General features: G+C 39.0%; 1 protein-coding gene across 3 annotated transcripts in view; it reads left to right on the top strand.

Moving 5' to 3' along the window:
- The first annotated feature begins 448 nt into the window (after positions 1-448).
- Positions 449-21,229, top strand: part of PRKX (protein kinase cAMP-dependent X-linked catalytic subunit) — a 57,155-nt gene continuing 36,374 nt past the window's right edge. For all 3 annotated transcript variants that reach the window (XM_031051020.2, XM_005151548.4, XM_031051021.2), the window contains exon 1: positions 449-932. In XM_031051020.2, the coding sequence (XP_030906880.1) occupies positions 749-932 (184 nt within the window). In that variant the 5' untranslated portion in view covers positions 449-748. The remainder of the gene's footprint in view (positions 933-21,229) is intronic.

The following is a 21,229-nucleotide window of genomic DNA, read 5'->3' as shown; positions in this document are numbered from 1 at the left end:
GGTGGCTAACCCTGAAACACCCGAGCTACCCGAACGCGAGCTCCCGTGCGTGGGGGAACGACCAGCTCTCCCCAGAGCTGTCAAGCTTGAATCCAGGTGGGCCAGGAACTGGCTCTGTAAGGGATAGTAACTTTCTGTAGGGAGCAGACGGGACCATCCCCAGCTGAGGGAGGCTGGAGGCAGCCTCCCCCACCCAACAGCACAGTACCCCACCTAGCCCGCACCGCAGCTGCCTTTCCGGCCGCACGCACTGGTGAAGAATGGCGGCCAAACGCCACCGGTGCTACCAGACCCTCTTTCCCGGGCTGCACCCGCGGCTGGAGGGGCGGAGGTAGCTCCACACTCCCGCCGTGCGACTCTGCCGCTCCTCTCTCCACCCCGTCCCCGCCCCACCAGCCCTCTGCGGGACTGTGCCGCAGCGACAGGAAGGCAAACCCCGCCCCTCTGGTCCGCGTGTGGCGCCGAGCAGCTAGGCTCTGCACGGATCGGCTCGGACGGCCTCACCCTCGCCATTGTCTGTGAGCGTGGCTGTCCCTGTTGCGAGTGGCGGGAGGCGCGGCTGCTGACCGCGATGCTGAAGGGCTCCGCGCCCCCTCAGCGGAGGCAGCGGGAACTGGCTTCAGCCCTGGGGAGCAGCTACCCCGCCTGCTGAAGACTGAAACTTTACGTCCCCGCGGCTTCATCTCCTCCCCCTTCCCCTCGCCGACCCGGCTCGCCCTTCTCCATGTGCTGAGCGGCCGGGGGCCCCATGGACGCCTTCAGCGCCGCCAAAGCCAAAATGGGGGCGAAGAGCGGCGGCGAGACGGCGGCAGCGGGGCTGGCCGCGCCTCAGCCCGCCGCGCCGGCCCCTAGCCCCGCCGGTCCCGGCTTGCCTGCCGCGCCCGAGCCCGCTGCCTACAAGCTGGAGGACCTGGAGACCCTGGCCACCGTGGGTGAGTGCGGGAAGGCGGGAGGCAGCGGGACCGGGAAGGAACAAAGGAGCTGCCTAGTTGTCTGCCTGAGCTGTGCTGGCCGGGAGGGGATACCCCCACGTCTGCTTGTCTCCTTCCTCTTCCCGAGCGCTCTGTGGGCGCTCCCCGTCCTCGTTTTTTTACTCCGCCGCGCCCCGGAGCCGCGGCTGCTGGGCGTTGTGGGCCCGTTCTGAAGCAGCAGGGCTGGACCGTCGGCTGTTGAGCAGCCGGCAGGTGCCGTTGGGGGCTATCCCTCTCTTCACACACACAGCAGAGGCGCTGGGGAAGGGGCCGGTAGGTGTTGTGGGCCGCGGGGCTGCCCCTGGTGGCGGTGCGCGGCTGGGGAAGATGCGCCGCAACCCCCGTGCAGTTGTGGAGCAGTGCCTGGAGGCTTGCGGGGGCTGGGGACATTGTCTGCCCGGCGGAGCGGTGCGGGAGCGGGACTGGTGTCGGCGTCCCCGGCTGCAAGGTCCTGTTTTTGATGTGCAGCTGAACAAGCCGGTAACCGGGTTTGGCCCCCTTCTGTGAGACGAGGACAGTTGTGACTGAAGCCTAAAGGCCTGATTCATCTGGTTTAACTTCATTTACCTGCATCACGATAAAAAATTCATCATTTAAATGTGTTTGTTAGGCCAGTGAAGAGATCAAACAAGTTAACTGAATACAGCTAAGTATCTTTCACATCCCCAGCATGCTATTGCCCTGAATCTTGATGCAAAGATGCTTTGCTTGCATAGAATTTTGGTACAAGGCAAGGTTGCATCTTCCATCTGCCACACTTACCAAAGCTGTCTCTAACCAGCATTCTCACAGAGTAAATGCTTGTGTTTAGTAAATTGGCATTTCAGACACTGGTGATGATGTGCATTTGTTCATATCCACTCTGTGCATTGTGTTTGAACATAGGTACATTTAGTTGCATATATTTTTGCACCTGGTTTGAAGGCTTGTATGGTCGACTCTATGCAGTTTTATTTTTTTTCGTTATGCTTGTGAAATTATTTTGGGTAGATTTATTTCAGTAAATGCTGTAATTCTTAATTTCCCTAAGATCTCTTAATCCAGAAAGGTATTGAAACCCTTTCGTAAGTGAAGTTGTGGGTTTTAATAGGTCTTTAAAAATGGAGTTGGAAAGGCCTGAGAATGTTGTGATCGCTGAAGACTGCGTTATCTTCTCCTGAGGTGCATTGTTTTTTGAGATAATTTTACAGTTTGAAATGTGAACAAGCATTCTATTGATAAATTAACTGAGATTATGAAGAGACTGCTTGAAAAGCTGGTAATGTTCTTTTTTTCACTAGTAGTGTTTGCTGCATCATGACTAATTGCTGTGGATACAACTGTCATCACAGATGGTTATGACTTCAAGTGAAGCACAGGCTGCAGAAAAGTAGTAATTTCTTAAAGAAAGCAGAATAGTAATGGAAATGTTCTTGAAGCCAGTGAAGAAATGGGGAAGTAATCTTGGTGTCAGTTTTATACAGTGTATCTTTTTAGTGTTCTTTGGGGTGCTCCTTAAATGTTAAGGAAGAGGAAAGCTGGGTTTCCTCAAGGTGTAAAAAGAGGCTTTAAAAAAGTGCAACTACTTCATATGAAGACACAGAGGAGAAAAAAAGGATGTAAAAGGAGCAGATAGCAGTCTGTCAGGGCACTGACAATATTTAAAGAATAGTCTCCCTTCCAACTCTCTTCCCCAGCTTGATTTTTTGTTTCTACTTTCCTTGAGTAACTCTGAGAAGGTGACTGTTCTTCCCATCTCCTATGAAATGTAGCTCGATTGTTTTGTAGGGAGAAGGAAGACAAAATGCAAAACCTAGAGGGTATAAAAATACATACAAAAAGTACACAAGGCCTCACCTTATGAAAAAAAAAACTGAGGTGACTTATTGTAAGTTTTAAAATGGATTTATGAGATGCCTGTGCACCTCAGTAGAAGGCTATGAGGAAGAAAGGAATTTAGCTCCTGACCAGGAAGCAATACAGGAGCCCCAAAGTGATCCTGAAACTGAACATGTGTATACCTACCCAAGTGGCAATATATAAAAGATTAGTGCCCTGCTGATGTGTCTGTAGAGCATCTGAGATCTGAGCCAGTAACTGTGAGGTTGGACTGCTCCATGTGCACCACATGATTCATTGCACTCCTTAGTTAAATGCGCTTTAAGTTAAATCAGTGCAGAATAATATGTATACGTGTAGTTTAGCATGGAAAACTCATTTTGGCTTGTCTTAAACCTTTTAAATTAAGTTGGTTAAATGCAGTTTATAACACATGTACTGAAGGAGTATATCTACAGGTTGGTTTTTTTTTTCAGCAGTGGTTTAAATCAGTATAACCATATCATTCGTATTGATCTTCCTACACAGATAGGTGAGATTAATGTATTGTCATCAATTTTCACTACAGAGTCATCTGCAACTTGATTGCTGTGATAAGAATAGCTGCTTTCTTTCTGCTCATGTTCCCAAAAGTTATGTGCTCTGAGATATATGGAGATGTTTGTGGTAGAGACAGGGATACCCAGAAATACAGGACAGGAAGTTCTGGTGTCTTCTCTACTAGAGAATCATTGTTGCTTATAGACATACCCAGGCTTAGAAACAGTATGGCCCTGGAAACTGAACTTGAGAAGGTGGCAAAACTGGGAGTTGAGCTCCATTCTGTTACAGCTGTTCATGGGTGATATTTAAGGTAACAAAATTACGTTGGTGTCTGTGAGATTGTGGTCATCCCTGACTTTAGACCCCTTCTCTTGAAGGATGGAATAAAGATAATGTAAAAATAATAATAATAAAAAATAATAATTGCGAGCAATACCTGGTTTTACTGTTTTAAATATCCTTCGTAGGCTAAGAGGACTAGCCCAACCACCATAATTCAGGCTGGACTGCATGTGTTGTCTCTGATTTGTGTTGGATACTCTGCCTCATTTAGCTAAGAACTCGCTGTGAAGAAAGAAGCAAAAAGGAGAGAACAGTGTATCATGAGGATTGATAGGACATTTACCTCCCCCTAAAATCCCTGGACTCAACCTTTGTTTTGGTGTTTGTAGGCCTTTTAATTAAAAGAACTGTGAGCAGAGACTAGGGTACAGGTATGCATTTGGGGGAAGTATCCTAATATTTAGTTGATGAAGTGCAGTTACAGGGTTGGGGAGGGCACAGGAGCAGGGTGCATGCTGGTTTCCAGTGCTAGGAGAGGTTGAACAGGAAGAATATTTCATTGAGGGTACTTCCTGAGGGTTGAATGTGTGGTTTTGAAAGTTTGAGGTGTATTATTTTTTATCTAGTCCTTTTACATGAAAGGTGAGTACTCTTGCTCTGGAGCTATTGAAGGTGCCTGGTTGCAAAAACTTCTCGGTTTGAATTAATTTTCCTTTCAAAGGAAGTTGAAGTACTAATGTTTGTGTGTCATGCTCAGAAACTGCTGCTCAGAAATATTCTGTGAATCTCAGTTGAATTTAGATGCTCAGCTGTGCCAAGACTGAGGTAGTTCTGTGCTGCACAGAAGCAAAAATTTGTATGTCATGACCACATGTTCATTGAAGCTTAACTGCTGAAAGTTCATGGCCCACACATACTTATCTGAACCTATTTCAAACTCTTTGTAGATCTGGTTGGTGGGAGAGAGAGACTGTGAACGCCAGTGGCATAGTTTCTGAGTCATCCTTTTTTTTTTTTTTATTTTTGATGATCATCTAACAAAAGCAGCCTTCCTATTCCAGTAGGCAGAGAGGCTGCAGTCAGACTCCTGATGTATATCCAGAAAGTGAGATACTAAATTTTTAAGTAAGCTGTCATGAAGAAGTAATTCAGGTAAACAGAATAGTAAGTACAAGAAAACCAGAAGATAATTTTTCAGTTTTGAGTAGGTGAAGTTGGGAGAACAGTTGTTACATTCCTAAATTAAATATTTGGTAATAGGGAAACAGGAAGGAAGAGAGCTCCAGGAGGGGAAAGATGACAAACTTATTCTTGCCGCCTCTCCTGTGAGACCTGTTTCTTGCCCATTTTTCAAAGTCCACAGCAGGCTTTATAAAAGCAAATTGTGTTTTGTAAATCTATTCAATTGATTGAAATATTTTAATAACAGTGTTTTCATGTGAAACAATTATTTTAAACAGCTGTTCCCATGAAATGCTTTACACTAAACTAATGCAGAATAGAAAATTGGGCAAACCAGTATTTTAATTTTTATGAGCATGGGAAAATTTTAAAAAATGCATGGGAAAAATGAGGCACAACATATTTTTAAATACATAATTTCACTGTGTTCTCATACAAAATATGCTAGCCGAATATATTTCAAATGGCATTATATTGGCAGGACAGTAGGTACAGAACTGCAGTCTAACGCTCTAAGAAGGAAACTGCTCCTGTATAGGACATTACAGACACTTTTACCTGTGTATAGTCCAAGTAAAAAAAATAATCTGCACCAGAATGGCCAAGTGCTTCTTTACTAGCAAGGAACACTGTTGGCTTTTTCTTTTTCTTTTTTTTTTTAGGCTCAGGTTAGTTCTGTTTCTTACCAAGTGATATTTTTGGTTTCACTACTGAAGTCCTCACCTATTTACAGTATTATATTCTAAGGGGCATGTGAGCATTTTTTCTTGTTTTGTCTGTTTTGTTACCTTTTCTTGATACTGAAATGATAAATAATCATTATTTTATTTGGCAGTGTCCTTAAATACCACAAGTTTTGAAAGAAAACATAGTCTGAATGTTGTGACTGTAATGGTGTCCTGAATTCACCATTGCATTTGTACATCCTTGAGACTTTAGTCATAAAGCCAAATTACTTGGATTTTGTTTTCAGCCTTTCTTGCTTAATTTTTCCTTCCCGCAAGATCATACTTGTCCCAGAATAAATCTTTAGTATTGCTATAGCTGATCTTCTAGAGAGAAAATTACCAGGTTTGAATCAGCTTTCTTCTCTTGCTTTTCCTGTTACCCATTGCTGAGGTGAATTTCAGTAGCATGTTTATGAGTAGGCAGCAACAGGTCCTTTCCCATAAGGTTCTTGTTCTTGTTAGGGTAGAAGAAAATGGATTGGAGCAAGTACTCTCTTTTATATTTCAGAAAGGTCAGAAAAGTGAGAGTATATGAAAGAAGGCTGAACATGTGAAAATTGAAAAGTCACATTTCTGCTTTTCTGTCTTCAGTGTTTAAAACCATTGTTGAGTTAAATAGCTAGTGTTTGCCTGACACCTGCTTTTTTTGTCTGTTTCATCTTAATCTTATTTAGATACATAACTGCAGAAAGAAATTGACTGTTCTTTCTCTGATGTTTTGATCTTGAATGGCATGTTACAGAATGAGATTTGTCTCTTGAATATACTTTTTGAAGATAAATAATTTAAGTCCTATAAATAGCCAGAGATGCCCCAAGGTGTCTGTTCCAATGCAAATAATCAAAAAATCTTGAACCCAGTTAGTGCTGATATTTCAAAAATAAGAAGCATGCAAAACTTCTCTCCCACAAACTTAAAAGCACCTAACCTATACTTAAATAAAACTAATGTTCCAGGTGAAGATAATGTTGAAAAATTCTTCCATACTTGGAGAGAAATAAGGATCTATGTTTTTTTGTTTTTCTTTCCGCTCCTTCAAAGAGAGGAAATGTGAACTTAAAAGTACCCATGTTTGACAGCATATAGGTTATTAGGGCTTGATTCACCTTTTCTGTGTTTAGGTTCCTGAGTTTTCATGTCTGGACTGTTTATGGTGGACAGAGGGAGCAGCATTTTGAAGATAGATGTATTTATGGTTTGGCTTTTACATTATGAAAACTTAGGTAAATGAATCCCAGGCTAAAGTGCATTTGATTCTGGTTTGGTCCACTTTAAGGGCATTATGCAATATACAAATATTATAAGAAAGAAAAGGGTGGTGGAGTTTGTTTCTCATAACAAACAAAAGTGGTACATAGACGTGTACAGCAAAGAAGAGTAAAATTTGAGAAGTAAAAGATGGAAACTTTGTGTTTACCTTGCAAGGGCTTGTCTTAAGCAAATTGGTTTAGGCTAAAAAATAAAATTCCCTTGCTGTTGATACTTATCCGTGTAAAACATCTTCAGCATTAGCTTGTATTACTTGGGAGTAGTTTAGCACAATGTCTTTATTTGGGAAAGCATTATCCCATTTCTGCACAGTTTTAGAGGTTTTTTAGCAGCTTCAAAGATGTTGGTAAGTAAAAATTTTCCAAAGTGCTGTGTGTTAGTGTGCACCTGGGATATTCAGGTGTTAGGGAAGAGCAATTCTCAAACTTAGACTATTTCTGTTTTCACATCAGAAGACTTACCTTTCAAATGAATTAACAAATATGTCCCTTTTTAGAAAAGAAAAAGAGGGGGTAGAGGTATATGATACAGCATTCTTTTAAGCACTGTTTGCACTTCACATTATAACAGTGGTTCAGTTTTTATTTTAAATTTAAATTTATTGTTATTTTTAAGTAGTGAAGGTGGATCAGAGATTTTTCCTTGTTACAGGCTCTTCTTTACTATAGAACCTGTAAATTTGAAGTGCTAAGAAAATTCACCTGGGATACAGGTGAATAAATTGTGACATCAGTTAACAAAACACGTTATATTTGAAAAGTGAGTGGGATGTTACAGAATGAGAGAATATTAAAAAAACAGTGTCAATTTCATTATTGTATTTCTGTGGATAATTGTAGCCTTGCTTTGTTAATTTTGGTAAAAGAAATGTTCAAATTATTGTCCTTTGTGTCATGTTTACAGTTTTATTTCATGTAAGTAATATATTTTTCAAGGGTGTTGAAATAATTTCAGTTGTGATAGTAAGACTGTAAGTTGGCAAATAAAAGACTTGTTTCTTGAGGATCTTGGGGGGGGGGTGTTTAAGAAGATATGACTCACTGCTTCAGAGGTAACGTTTGTTTTCTTCTAAAGATTTAGAGGAACAGGATGTAAAATAAAGTCTTTCTGTGAGGAGCTTTGTCCTTAAGCCATTGATGATACATATTAAAAAAAAAATAAAATGTTCTGAAAATAATACAGATTTAACATTTTGGAAAGATTCTTTGAACTTACAGAAAACATCTTGCTCTACTCTAAAGAGCATTCTGAAAATAGTAAAATAGCAATCTCATTATGAGGTTTAATTTATGTTTTTGTTTTTAGATGCTTTTAAGTGCTAATCTTACTGAACTCTGAATTTGGTGGTTTTAAAGTTTAATTTAAGCAGCATAACTGTACTACTTAAATACGTAAGTTCTTTCACTGAAAGGCCCAAGATGGCTGGAGCAGGGAAAATAGTGTTGCAACTGGAAATCCTGGCATGCTAGAAATATTCAGAATGTGCTTTCCTGGACATATCTACGTTGTAGAATACACGATTACATTTCTCCTTTTTAGACATACCTAAACTAGACTTAAACTGTTGTTAGTTCATTTCACTGCAACTGCTAGTTTTATTGCTAAAGTGATGTGCTTTCGAGTTAGTAAACTAAGCCTGCCTGAGCTGCTGTGTAATGCTAATGCTGTAGGATTTGTATTAATACATATACCTGTTTTAAGACAGTTTGAGGATGTTTGTGTTGCAGAGCTGCTCTTCAAATGTGTAGATGCTCAATTTTTTTTTCGGTGAATTCTGTCAGCTGCTCTATCCAGTCTTAAATTATGATGATCTGTGCATTTGTTCATGAAAACTTTCCACTTGGCTGCCTTTTTTCTTCTGCCCTCTTTCTTCATTCCCATCCCATCTTGGAGCACTCTATCTGCTGGTCTGTTAATTCATTAACAGTAACTTCTGTGTAAATGTGTTTCCTTTTTTTTCTCCAGGGAATCAATTGGTCTGCTTTGATCTGCTTCACCTCAGACAAATTGCTAGCATATGCGTTTTATTTATTTATTTGTAACTGAAACACATTAAAATTAATGAAGGAAGCATCATTTCTGTGTCACTAAACTGCATGGTATGACATATGTCTACGTAATACCAGTGGCGATGTCATGTTAGTCTGTTGGGTTATCTGGTCAGTGGAGTCATTCTCAAAGTCTTGCTTTGACCCTCAGCTTTGTTAGTTTTTTGAGGGAGCAGGGAAGCCCAGCGCAATTTGATATACATTGTAGTTAAATAAATCCAAATTGCACCCCAATTTGAGTATGTTGTGAAATATCTAGATTTCTAGTTTTATCTCTATTTGTTGGAGAGTGTTTATTTAATACCAAAGGATAAGTAGAATGGTTATGTTCTTTATTTGTTGTGCAGTGTATTTCATAGCCCTTATGCCAACAGGTTATGGTGTTTAAAGCAGTAATTTTTATGTAAAATCCTCTTTGCTCTTATTTCTTTCCTGGATATTCAGTTTGAGTATCACCTACAGCTTTCTCTATTGGACTAAAATTTTGCATATATGTGCATATATATTTAAATTTATATGAACTCATAAAGTTCTACAGTTCTACAGCTTGATATAGGAAGAGTAAGAATATGGAAAAGTCTTATGATAATTTTCTGTTATCATATATAGGACTTCTTATAGAATCGTAGAATAGTTAGGGTTGGAGAGGACCTTAAGATCATCTAGTTCCAACACACCTGCCATGGGCAGGGACACCTCACACTAAAGTATGCCACACAAGGCTCTGTCCAACCTGGCCTTGAACACCACCAGGGATGGAGTGTTCTCAAGTTCCCTGGGCAACCCATTCCAGTACCTCACCACCCTAACAGTAAAGAACTTCCTCCTTATATCCAATCTAAACCTCCCCTGTTTAAGTTTTAACCCGTTATCCCTTGTACTGTCACTACAGTCCCTAATGAAGAGTCCCTCCCGAGCATCCTTGTAGGCCCCCTCAGATACTGGAAGGCTGCTATGAGGTCTCCATGCAGCCTTCTCTTCTCCAGACTGAATAGCCCCAACTTTCTCAGCCTGTCTTCATATGTGAGGTGCTCCAGTCCCCTGATCATCCTTGTGGCCCTCCTCTGGACTTGTTCCAACAGTTCCATGTCCTTTTTATATTGAGGACACCAGAACTGCACACAATACTCCAGGTGAGGTCTCATGAGAGTAGAGTAGAGGGGCAGGATCACCTTCTTCAACCTGCTGGTCACGCTCCTTTTGATGCAGCCCAGGATACGGTTGGCCTTCTGGGCTGTGAGCTCACACTGAAGCCAGCTCATGTTCATTTTTGCATTGATCAGCCCCCTCTGCCCAACCTGTAGCTGTGCCTGGGATTGCTGGGACCCAGGTGTAGGACCTTGCGCTTGCCAACCTTATGGAATTTAAGCCCACCTCACAAGCATGTTCAGGTCCCTCTGGATGGCATTCCTTCCCTCCAGCGTTATCAACTGAACCACATAGCTTGGTATCATCAACAAACTTGCTGAGGGCGCACTCAATACCAGTGTCCATGTTACTGACAAAGATTTTAGACAAGACTGATCCCCTGCGGGACACCACTCATTACTGGTCTCCAGCTGGACACTGAGCCATTGACCACAACTCTTTGCATGCAGCCATCCAGCCAGTTCTTTATCCACTGAGTGGTCCACCTGTCAAATTGATTTCTCTCCAATTTAGAGACAAGGATGTCGTGTGGGACAGTGTCGGAGCGCTTTGCACAAGTCCAGGTAGATGACGTCAACTGCTCCACCTCTGTCCAGCAGTTCTGTAACCCCATCATAGTAGGCCAGCAAATTAGTCAGGCAGGATTTCCTCTTAGTGCAGCCATGCTGGCTGTCACCAAGCACCTTGTTGTTTTTCATGTGCTTTAGCCTGCCTTCCAGAAGAATCTGCTCCAAAATTTTGCCACGCACAGAAGTGAGACTGACTGGTCTGGAATTTCCCGGGTCATCTATTTTCTCCTTGAAAATGGGGTTATGTTTCCCTTTTTCCAGTCATCGGGAACTTCACCTGACTGTCCTGATTTTTCAAATATGATGGCCAGTGGCTTAGCAACTTCATTCGCCAGCTTCTTCAGGACCCGCAGATGGATTTCATCAGGTCCCATGGACTTGTTTACTTTCACGTTCTTAAGATGGTCTTGAACCAGATCCTCTCCTACAGTTTACCCAAGGTCTTCATTCTCACAGTGCCTGCATCTGCCTTCCAAGACTTGGGTGGTATGGTCAGAGCATTTGCCAGTGAAGACCGAGGCAAAGAAGTCATTAAGAATCTCAGCCTTCTCCAAATCCAGGGTAGCCAGTTCTCCTGATAGCTTCTGGTGAGGTCCCATGTTTGTTCCTAGTCTGTCTTTTATTTGCAGTGTACCTATAGAATCCCTTCCAGTTATCTTTCACATTCCTAGCCAAGTTTAATTCTAACTGGGCCTTAGCTTTCCTAACATGGTCCCTAGCTTCCCTGACAACATCCGTGTTCTTCCGAGGCCGCCTGTCCTTGCTTCCACCTTTTATAGGCCTCTTTTTTCCTTTGAAGTTTCCTCAGCAGCTCCTTGTCCATCCAAGGAGGTCTCCTGGTCTTCCTGCTACACTACTTCTCTTAGGGATGCAACACTTCTTAATTGGCTTTCTATTGCACTTAGCAGATTTTTGTTTCTACAAACTATTCGTACAGTATCTAGAACGTATAGCAATTATTTGTTTTCCCTAGGGTATTTTTTACTTCCTTAAAGGGATGATTCTGACCTAAGTTTTCATGAAAGATCACATATCTGGTATTTGTTAATTTGATTCTACGATGCAATTTGCAACAACTCAGGTGTAATTATTTGTATTTATTCAAAAAGACAAATCCAGGCAGAAGAAATATATAATATAAACTATTATTAGCAGTTGTAATCTGTGATGTGAACATGCATTTGTTTTTCTTGTGTACATTTGTCATTATGCATATTTTTGAAAAGTACTAAAGCTATCAGTGCAATACATTATTTTAGCCTTGAAAATGTGACTGTTTAATCTCTGACATTGTCTAATATGAGAGGAAAGCATGTAGGGCTAACAAGGTATGGGATTTTTTTCTGAACATGTTTCTTGCAAAGGAGGTAATGGCTTGTTACAAAATAATTAGAAGTGATGATTTAAGATGCCCAGTATGCAGTATTTTTCATGAGTTTTAGTATGGTTCTTCATTAAAATGTAATTTCTTAAACAGCATTCTGGCATTTGCTTAATGTTGTTCTGTTTGTGTTGGGCAATATGGAGACTCTGAGCAATCTGAAATAGTTACGGTAATGACACTGGCATTACTGTTGAAGGTGAACGGAGCTCTCTGGATTAAAACAAAATGTCTAATTAGTGCTGCTTTGTATGCCTCTCAGGTATCTCTCCAGTCAGTAAATTAAATGCTCCAGAATTGTTTTGGTAGATGCTAAGAGAGCTCTCCATAGACTCTTCAAGAACAAGCTGAACTGGGTGTAAGATTTTTACTTTGCTGATCTACTAATTAGAATGCACCATAATAGGTATAAAGATGGCAAGTATAAAAATCAAGAGTCTGGGAGCTGACTGAGTTTATGTGAAACTTCTGGGTGCTGTAATAGCAAGATTCTTCTAGCCACCTCTCCCAAAACTGATGACAGGCTTCTAGCCTCAGACCTCTTGCCCACAGCTTGCTATTGGCTTCTTACCATTACAGCTTCTTGGGTGCGGGAGATGATAGCTTGTACAGTTTTAATTTTCATGGCCTGCTAAAAATAACTTCAGAGTATGCATTGTAAAATTTTAGTTTGTTTTCAGGAAAATTAGTGGGTAACTCCTTGTCTGTCCCTGGAGAATGAATAATGAGGACAGCTGCTCCTCAGTCTGTTTCTAAATTTGTTACTTCTTTTGTCAAACTGTTTCAGTTTGTGTGTTGGTACTCTCAGTTTGAGTTCTGAAGACACTAAACTCTTCCTGACTTCTGTGACTTTCAAAGGCCTATGAAGACTTCTGCAGTACGTCCTTTTTTAACCCACCCCGTTGTCACACTCATGAGTGGTGGATATGGAAAGTATACTGAACTAACAACATTGTTCTTCCTCCTTTTTAAGTGATTGACATAGATTCCTTAGATCTGTTAGTGGAAAATTTTCCTTAATTAAAGTTGGTTTAGATACTTTTTTTTTTTTTCCTTTTGGAAAGAAGCTGCCAGAGAGAAAGTGTGTCCTAAAACACAGAACCATGAGAAGGAAAACAAAGTAATTGAGAAGAGATTTGGAAAGAATCTGAAAAAAGAAAAAAGAAAAGAACTAGCACCAGTGCTGTTGTAAAATATTTTAAAAGACATGGAAATACATTTCTTTTAGGGGAAAAAAGGTGTTTCATTTAAGTTTGTGTTTTGTTGTTTGTTTTTTGTTTAAAAAAACAGTTGTATGCATTACATCCTTCATCAGTTGGAGAGTGGAAACAAATTGGGGAACATCCATCACTGATGCTATAAAGCTTATGAAAGCTATCCCTTTTAAGTGTTTAATAAAAACTGTATCCTTCATGCTAAATAAAGAGAGTTTCTAGAATTAACTCGGCTCTTTATCTGCAACACTATTAAACTTAAAAAGATTTATTTTGGTGGCAGTGGGGATGATTTTTCTGCCTTTGTTAGATAGGCCTAAATTTTTCAGTGCTCCTGCTGCACTGTTGCATGTGGGTTAAGGCAGAGTACAGCCTTGTTGACTTGATTTGAGATAATTCTGGGGAAACATTACTCTGGTGATCTGTGATAGGACAGTTTGAGTGGATCATTTGTATTCTGTGAAATAACAGTATTTGAGACCTGAAATCTAAAGGATATTTTGAAATTATGCTACTCCCCCTGGAGGGGGGGGGGTAGGGAGGGAAGTGTACATTATTTAATTTTGTAAGCAGAAGTTAAGGCTAAGATGTTGCTACGGTGTAATTCCGTAAATATTCACCCTGATTGACATAGAGGCAGATTGAGAAACGTAATCTCAAAAATCCTGTGTAGCAATGATTTTTAATATTCTTTAACATGAAATATGTCTGAATTGTACCTTACTGCAGGTGATGTTAGTTATCGCTGATTTCTTTATCTGTTGAAAAAAAGCTTGCAATACACAGTGAATAGAGAAGCAACATTGTGAAATGGGAAATGTAAAAGTCAGTTGCCTTTGTGGCTAATTAGCCAGTCCCTCAGGAACCTATTTTATTTCTGATGGTCTGCAGATAAACCCATATAACTTAAAGCTGAAGTAGGAGTTGGTTGCATAGTTACTGATTTCATGGCTTACGTTTGCTAGTTTCATATTGCTTTGAGGAGTTTCCTCTTAGGAGTGTACTTCGGTGGTAAAAGCCTGCAATACATTAATTTTGTATTTAAATCTTGATCTTAAATATCTAATTGCAAACAAAATGCGTTGACACTATGTATTTGGAGGCATGGTTTCATACCTCTCTGTTAATTTTAAATATTCTTCTTGATTTTTACTCACATTTTTTATAAAGAGGGTTCCTACTGAAATGGAGACTACCAAAGTGGATGAATAGTCAGACAAGGCTGGCAGGCAGTAACTGAGATGAATGCATAGGTGAGGCTTTACCTTTACTTCAGAATGTTGGACTTTCTACCTAAAAATTACATTGAAAAAAGAGAGTAGGACAAGGGGACTCAATGCTGTGTTCGAGATGCCTTTGCATTTTGTTTAGGTAGGTTTGTGTTTTTATGATAATTTTTCTTTTCAGAACAAAGCAAGTAGAAAAGAGGCAAAGTCTGGCTAGGAGCATAATTGGGTATTATAAATGATTGTATGTGAAGAAACAAATGTTACTAGTGCTTGGTTTTGTTGGTATACATGGACTTAGACTTGTTGCTGCTTAATACTGTGTGATGCCAGCAGCTTTATGTAGAAATAAGCCAGCTATGGCTTCACTGATATCCTGAAGTTGTGAACTCTTGATTTAATATTGCCAGTTTATCTCCTGTAATCAAATACACAGATAAACCTCTCTAATTTTCATGTGTTTGGGCATTTAAAGTATTTGTACAAGGAAAAAAAAATCTGCTGGCAATTTGGTGTAACGGCTAGGGAGAGATTCAGAACTCCAGATATTCCTGGACTAGTTGTAATTTCTAGCTTAATTTGCTTTAATTTTTGTTAAAGAGCTGCATTGCTTAAGAACAAACACAGCTTTGTTGCTTGACCTCCCTTGATTCTCTGGAATATGATTCTTGATGTAAAATTAAACAATGATTGTAGTAATAGGAAAGAAAAAAAAAGGAGGAAAAAAACCCCAAACAACCACCCACTCAACCTAGAAATGCTAGGACACAGGCAGGGCAGAGAGAGTGGAGAGCAAGAAAAAGCCGTACTGTATGATCACTTTGCTTTGGAGAGCCTTTCATTGCATAGTTGGTTTAGTTTATAACCAAGACAAATCCTTTTCTTTTTTTTTTTGTTTTGTGTGAACTACTGCACCATAAAGTACAGACACCTCTAAAGACTGTTGCGTGTTGAACACAAATATCATTTTAAAGACTTAGGAATTTAGTAAACTTGACTAAAAAAGGCAATACAATGAAAACAGGTGCTTTGGGGCTCTTTAAACATTGATGGTGCTTAGCTTGTGTACTGGCAAATCCTATTAAGGGTAACATTTAATTTTTATGTCAAGAAGGTATTTGTGTTAGTTGTTGGCACAGCTTCCTTCTGATACCTCCTGAAGAGGTATATTTTGGATAGTGCAATGCTAGTTTCCTCTCCCATGATTGGTTTAGGAGGATCTCTTATGTATGAAATAATAATTTTATAAATCTCTGCCTGATCCTCTGTTGCTGTTACTTGTTCACAGGAAACATATAAGCATCTGAAACAAATTGCGGTTCAGGTCATAAAGCTGTAAATATCTAATATGCCTAATTTTCTTGTTTGACATATTTCATCGCTCTTCAGGGCAGAAGTATGCCTTTTATTGTTGTTGCTGAAAATCTAACATGTTCCATCTTCTATAAAAAAACTGTTAATGGATGATAAACTAATAACCATTGGATACCAGTAACTGTCAGTTACAACTGATTTGGGTTATATATGAAATGTTGATCTGGCCAGATCGATCGACTTTGCTTTAATTTCTGATCCTTATATCCTGCCTTGCCTTCTAATTATAGCACATTTGTGCTTGTGCCCTATATCTGTAAGAGTAAGTCCTGAATTATAGATTATACTGAAAAAAATGATTCTTTAAAATTAAAACGAATAATTTAAAAACATATCTGCTGGAAGGTGTGCTAATTCAATTATAATAGTGAACGAACCTCTTAGTAATCAATGGTGCTACGATTTTGGAGAAACAGCCTACGAGGGCATGTCAGATATTTTTGGCATGTGAACTATACAGCTCATTAATTCAAATAGCTGAAATGTAATCTGTCCTATCAAAGTGGTGTTGGACTTGCTATTCATTTCTCTCTTTACTGCAGACTATTATCCTGTTTTTAAAAATATCAGAAAAGGTTCAGATAATTAATTCTGAGTTGTTTTTTTTATGGGGTGAGAGAATGTGAGAGAGTAGAAGTGAGAAGCAACTATGGCAGTAAACAAAATAACCTGTGGTTGGGTAAATGGGTGTATGTGTGTAAATATATATATATATATAAATGCCCATATATCCATGTATATGGGTTTATGTTGCTAAGAAATTCAATATATCATGAAGACATAGATAAGATAGCAGAGTGAAATAACTGAAAATCTGAAAAAAAAAAAAGATTCTTATGAAAAAAGTACTTGATTTCCGAGATTTGAGTATTAATAACTAACTGCTTTCAGTGACTGGAAAATGAGAACACTGGGGATGTAAAAAGGGCTCTGTATGGCTGACTAGCCCATAACTATAACTGTGATACAAGGGCTTGGAAATTGTGTTTCTATTAGTAAGGTCTGTGTACTAGTCTTCACTATTATTGCTACTATATAGTATACTGGATACTCTTTATGACCATACAGATCATTAGGAGTGAAGATGCGAGAAATAAGTCCTCGTGGCCTGTGAAATAGAGCAATTGATAAAATCTTTAATACTGAGAATTGCTTTCCATGAAGTATGTTAAATACAGTACATGTAAGAGTTAAACTCTTTCATCTAGACAAGGGCTTGTGAGAATGGATGTAACCGTGTAACACTACGGATGGATAGGTCATTTTTAGATCACAAGGTTCTGCCCTGATGCTTTTGATTGTCACAGAAAATGCAGAGGGGGTTTGGAAATATTTTGTTTGTTTCCTTTTTAAAGTTTTGCTTTCCATTTGAGGCATTCCTTACATTAACCAGCCGACAGGGTAGAGAGCTGTCTATGTGTACTGAGTCAGTGTATTGTCCAAATGGTTGTCCTGAAATGCAGTTTTTAACATTTTCATTGACTTGCCTACACATCTTAAGTGATTTGCCAATGTGCTACATTGAGCTTAGTCACCATCAAGTTAACTGGATGAATATAATGAATTGTTAAGCTGAGATTCTGTAATTTGAGGTCAGTTTTGAACACTGGTTCTTAGTAAGGATAAGGTTTTATCAGTCCAAACTCAGATACGTTTGAAGAGTTGTGTAGTCTTTGTTGTTTTGTTTTGTTTTGTTTTTTTCTCAGTGCACTTAGAAATGGAAATAATTTGGTGGTTTTTGAAGGCTTTCAGATTTCATGGCAAGTTCTCAGGTCTTATGTGAAGATTTGTGTAGGGTATGTGCTCATTCATGTATGTGCCTACTCTTTCCCTTCTTTTGGATTTATATGGATTTTAGTTTGTGCTGTTCAAATCCTACGCTGTAAGGATGAGGTGATTTTTTAATATTTTATTTTAATGGCACCAGTCCTTGAATTGACAGATAATATTTAAGAAAGGCCTACTCTTAAACAACTTAGAAATCAAGTTTGAACACAAATATGAAAGTTGCTATCAGAAATGACACTTGAGGTCTGTGTTTTGAAAGACTGTACAAAATTTAAAGAAGCATAAAAAATGTTATAAGTATAAAATGGCTTTGAAATCACTTATCTGCATTTTGATATAATATTCCAAGAAGTAACTAGTTTAACTTTTCTCCATGGTTTATATTAGCTTGGAAATTTAGGAGTGAATATTGCAACTTGATAAGCTTATATCAAAGTATGATAATTGTGCTCACCTGTCCAAGCGAAGCATTCTTTGAGGAATCTTAAAAGCCTTAGCCAATGTGTGATTGAAGCATGTGCACTGTATGGTATTTTATTTCCCTATTTCACTAGTGTTTAATTTTGAACTTTGTCCTTTGCTCTTCATGTGACTGTATAAAGAATTCTCAGTTTCATATTGTGGCTCATAGATAATTTCAAATCTGAGAAATTCTTTCTTATACCTATATATGTTTATTCCTTAAATATTTTGCTCAAGAGCAGCTAATAGTCCTTGCGAATGAGATTTATGTCTATAAATTTGTGCAACAATCTTCTGTTTGTGACATATTTAATCTTCCCACCTGTGTTTTCAGATGTAGGAAATCAGCAATATGTATCTCATGCAAATAGGGATTACATATTGTACCTTAGATGATTTTATGCTAAAAAAAGGGGGGGGGGGGTGTAAAAATCGTACAGAAAATATTTCCAGCACAAAAATGCCATCTTGTATCAGCCAAAATGTCTATACTTTTGCATTATTAATCACATTGTTATGTGTTATTATGATTTGTGTCAGAGTCTGAAACTTACTTTAGTATTGACCGTAGTGACCCAGTCACCTCTTGATTTGTGTTTTCTTGTACAGTTTGTTTTTGGAGAGTCACAATTTTTGTAGGCTGTTTGGGTGTACTCTGCCATAAATTCTCAGATTTTCTCATCCTGGTTCACCTTTGTCCATTTTAAATGATTGTCAGTTACGTATAATGTTCTATTTGAAGTCTTATTTGTTGTCTTGATTGGTTTTCTTAGCTGTGATATTCAGAGGTATATGTTAGTGAGAGAATAGATCCCAGTTTGGAAGATGGGAGGGAAAGTGAGTACATGAAACTAACAAGGGCAATTTGTTTCTAACTGTGGAAACTTGGTAGAGTGTCTTTTTGTTTAAGAAGCTGTATTGTAAAAATGAAAGAAAAAATAGGAAAAAATAATCTATTCTGTGATTCAGTAGTTTTGTAGTCTGAAGTTAGAAAATAGCAGGATTGCAGTTGAGATTTGATATAATTTTCTGCATTATAGAGTTAAAAAAAAAAAACAAACAAAACACTAAGCAAAACCAGTGTAGTGATCCATACAATCCTGAATAGCATGAAAAAGTTTAAAGACCACAGTCCTTTTCTGCTAGAGCATTTAAGTGTTTACACTAAATGTGTTAAATTAACATTGGCGTGTCTTCAGTAACATTGTGTATTAGTACAGAGAATATTTTCAGTCTTCTATTGGTGATGTAATGTCAGGGCACTATAGAGATATTCTTCTGAGATGTTTAATTGACACTTGAGAGTGGAATTTGGAGACTGGGATTTTGAAACCTGATATTTGTATTAGTGTATTTGTTCTACTTCCATATCAGATATAACTTAATTTGGATATTCTAGACTTGCTTCCTCTTTCTCACATAATAGCTCTTTATGTGGAGAATATTATGTCCATTCTAATGCCAAACAACAGTGACTGCATCACCATATCCTGGACAGTGCCATACTATTTTTTGTATATTATAGTATGAGAGTATTTGGAAGAGTAATGAATATGTGAAGTAAATTTTAGATACATGGAATCATGAAATAGTTCGGGTTGGAAAGGACCTTAAGATCATCTAGTTCCAACCCCCCTGCCATGGGTAGGGACACGTCCCACTAAACCAGGTCACCCAAGGCTCTGTTCAACCTGCCCTTGAACACCACCAGGGATGGAGCATTCACAACATCCCTGGGCAACCAATTCCAGTGCCACACCACCCTTATATTTAAGAACTTCCACCTTATATCCAATCTAAACTTCCCCTGCGTAAGTTTTAACCCATTACCCCTTTTCCTGTCATTGCAGTCCCTAATGAAGAGTCCCTCCCCAGCATCCTTATAGGCCCCCTTCAGATATTGGAAGGCTGCTATAATGCATCTTTACAGTCTCTCAGGAATATCATATGAATATAAACAAAGCCTTCCCTTTGAGAAATACTTTGTTCCACTCATGAATTCTCAATGTATTAACCCTTAACAAAAAAAGATCTAGTTGCAGTGCTTGTACCAGATTGAAATAGTGTTTTAAGAGAAGGTTCTTACTGGCTTGTAGCTTGATTTTATTTTGTAAAACTTAATTTACAGAAGACAAAATACAGGGTCTCAGTGGTCCAGCACACTGATCATAGCTTAGAGAGGCAAAGGAATTATTTGAGTCTTTTGGGAAGGTATTAATTTTGCTATAGTTACAACTCGTAAGTTCTTTGTGAATATTAAAATAAAGCCTCTAGTACTCAGTAAAACCCATTCAAAACAAAGATAAAACTAAATTAAATCTTCAGAATAGGGTTTAGTTGTTTCAGGAATCTTTTTCTGGTTTTGTCTGCATAACAGCTCAAGGGCAAGGTAAACAAGTATTTCACCTGGTTGGTCCCAAGGTAAGCTGTTTAATAAGTGAGAAAGTTCCAACTCAAGGTGTCTGGGGAGGCTGTTGTTGTTTGCTGAAATAATGAAGGAATTCTGTCTCTTGCCTTGTGTTTGGGGTCCACTCAAGTTGGTCAGTTACTGTTTGTACACTATTAGCCTGCATTTTACTACTTTAAAAAAAAAAATTGTAAAAAGACTTCTTACAAGTTCCCACCATAAATAACAACATGCCAAGAACAGTGGCAGCCTTTTGGTATGCATATCCATTGTGCCTTTTAATGTCCAACCATGAAGAGATGATATCGGGCTGCATGGCCATCTATGGCAGTTTTCTTTTAAAGAATAAGGTTTGAAGGTATGATGTGAAGAAGAAACTTTCTGATGCTTTAAGGCCTTTAACTACTACTCAGTGGACATACTTTGTCTTCAACATCAATGTCCAACAGGGTTTGTGTTTGTTTTGGTTGGTTGGCTTGTTTTGGGTTGTTGTTTGGTAGGTTTTTACGCCTCCCTCCTTATCGTGAGGTAGTGCTAGGTCAGTGAAATTTTAAAGTTAAAAGTCTGACTGAAAAAATGTTGCACTTTAAAAAGAAATTGAGAAGTAGGTATTGGCTGCCACTGGACTTTAATTTCACTGTTAATTTGATAGAATTTGCTTTCTGAATATTAGTATCTGGATTTTAGCCTGTCTTTTCTAGCTAAATCTCAATTTTGCTGGTATATTTGTACATAAATGTGCAAATATGTTTATGGACTAGGGCCTTCTGCGTGTAATTCTGGAGTAACATGCAAAATGTCAGGGAATAGGTAATCTT

Source organism: Melopsittacus undulatus, chromosome 2 (genome assembly GCF_012275295.1).
Source record: "Melopsittacus undulatus isolate bMelUnd1 chromosome 2, bMelUnd1.mat.Z, whole genome shotgun sequence".
In the NCBI taxonomy this organism is placed as follows: Eukaryota; Metazoa; Chordata; class Aves; order Psittaciformes; family Psittaculidae; genus Melopsittacus; species Melopsittacus undulatus.
The sequence above is the reverse complement of the archived record's forward strand: the minus strand, read 5'-3'. Positions and strand labels throughout refer to the sequence as shown.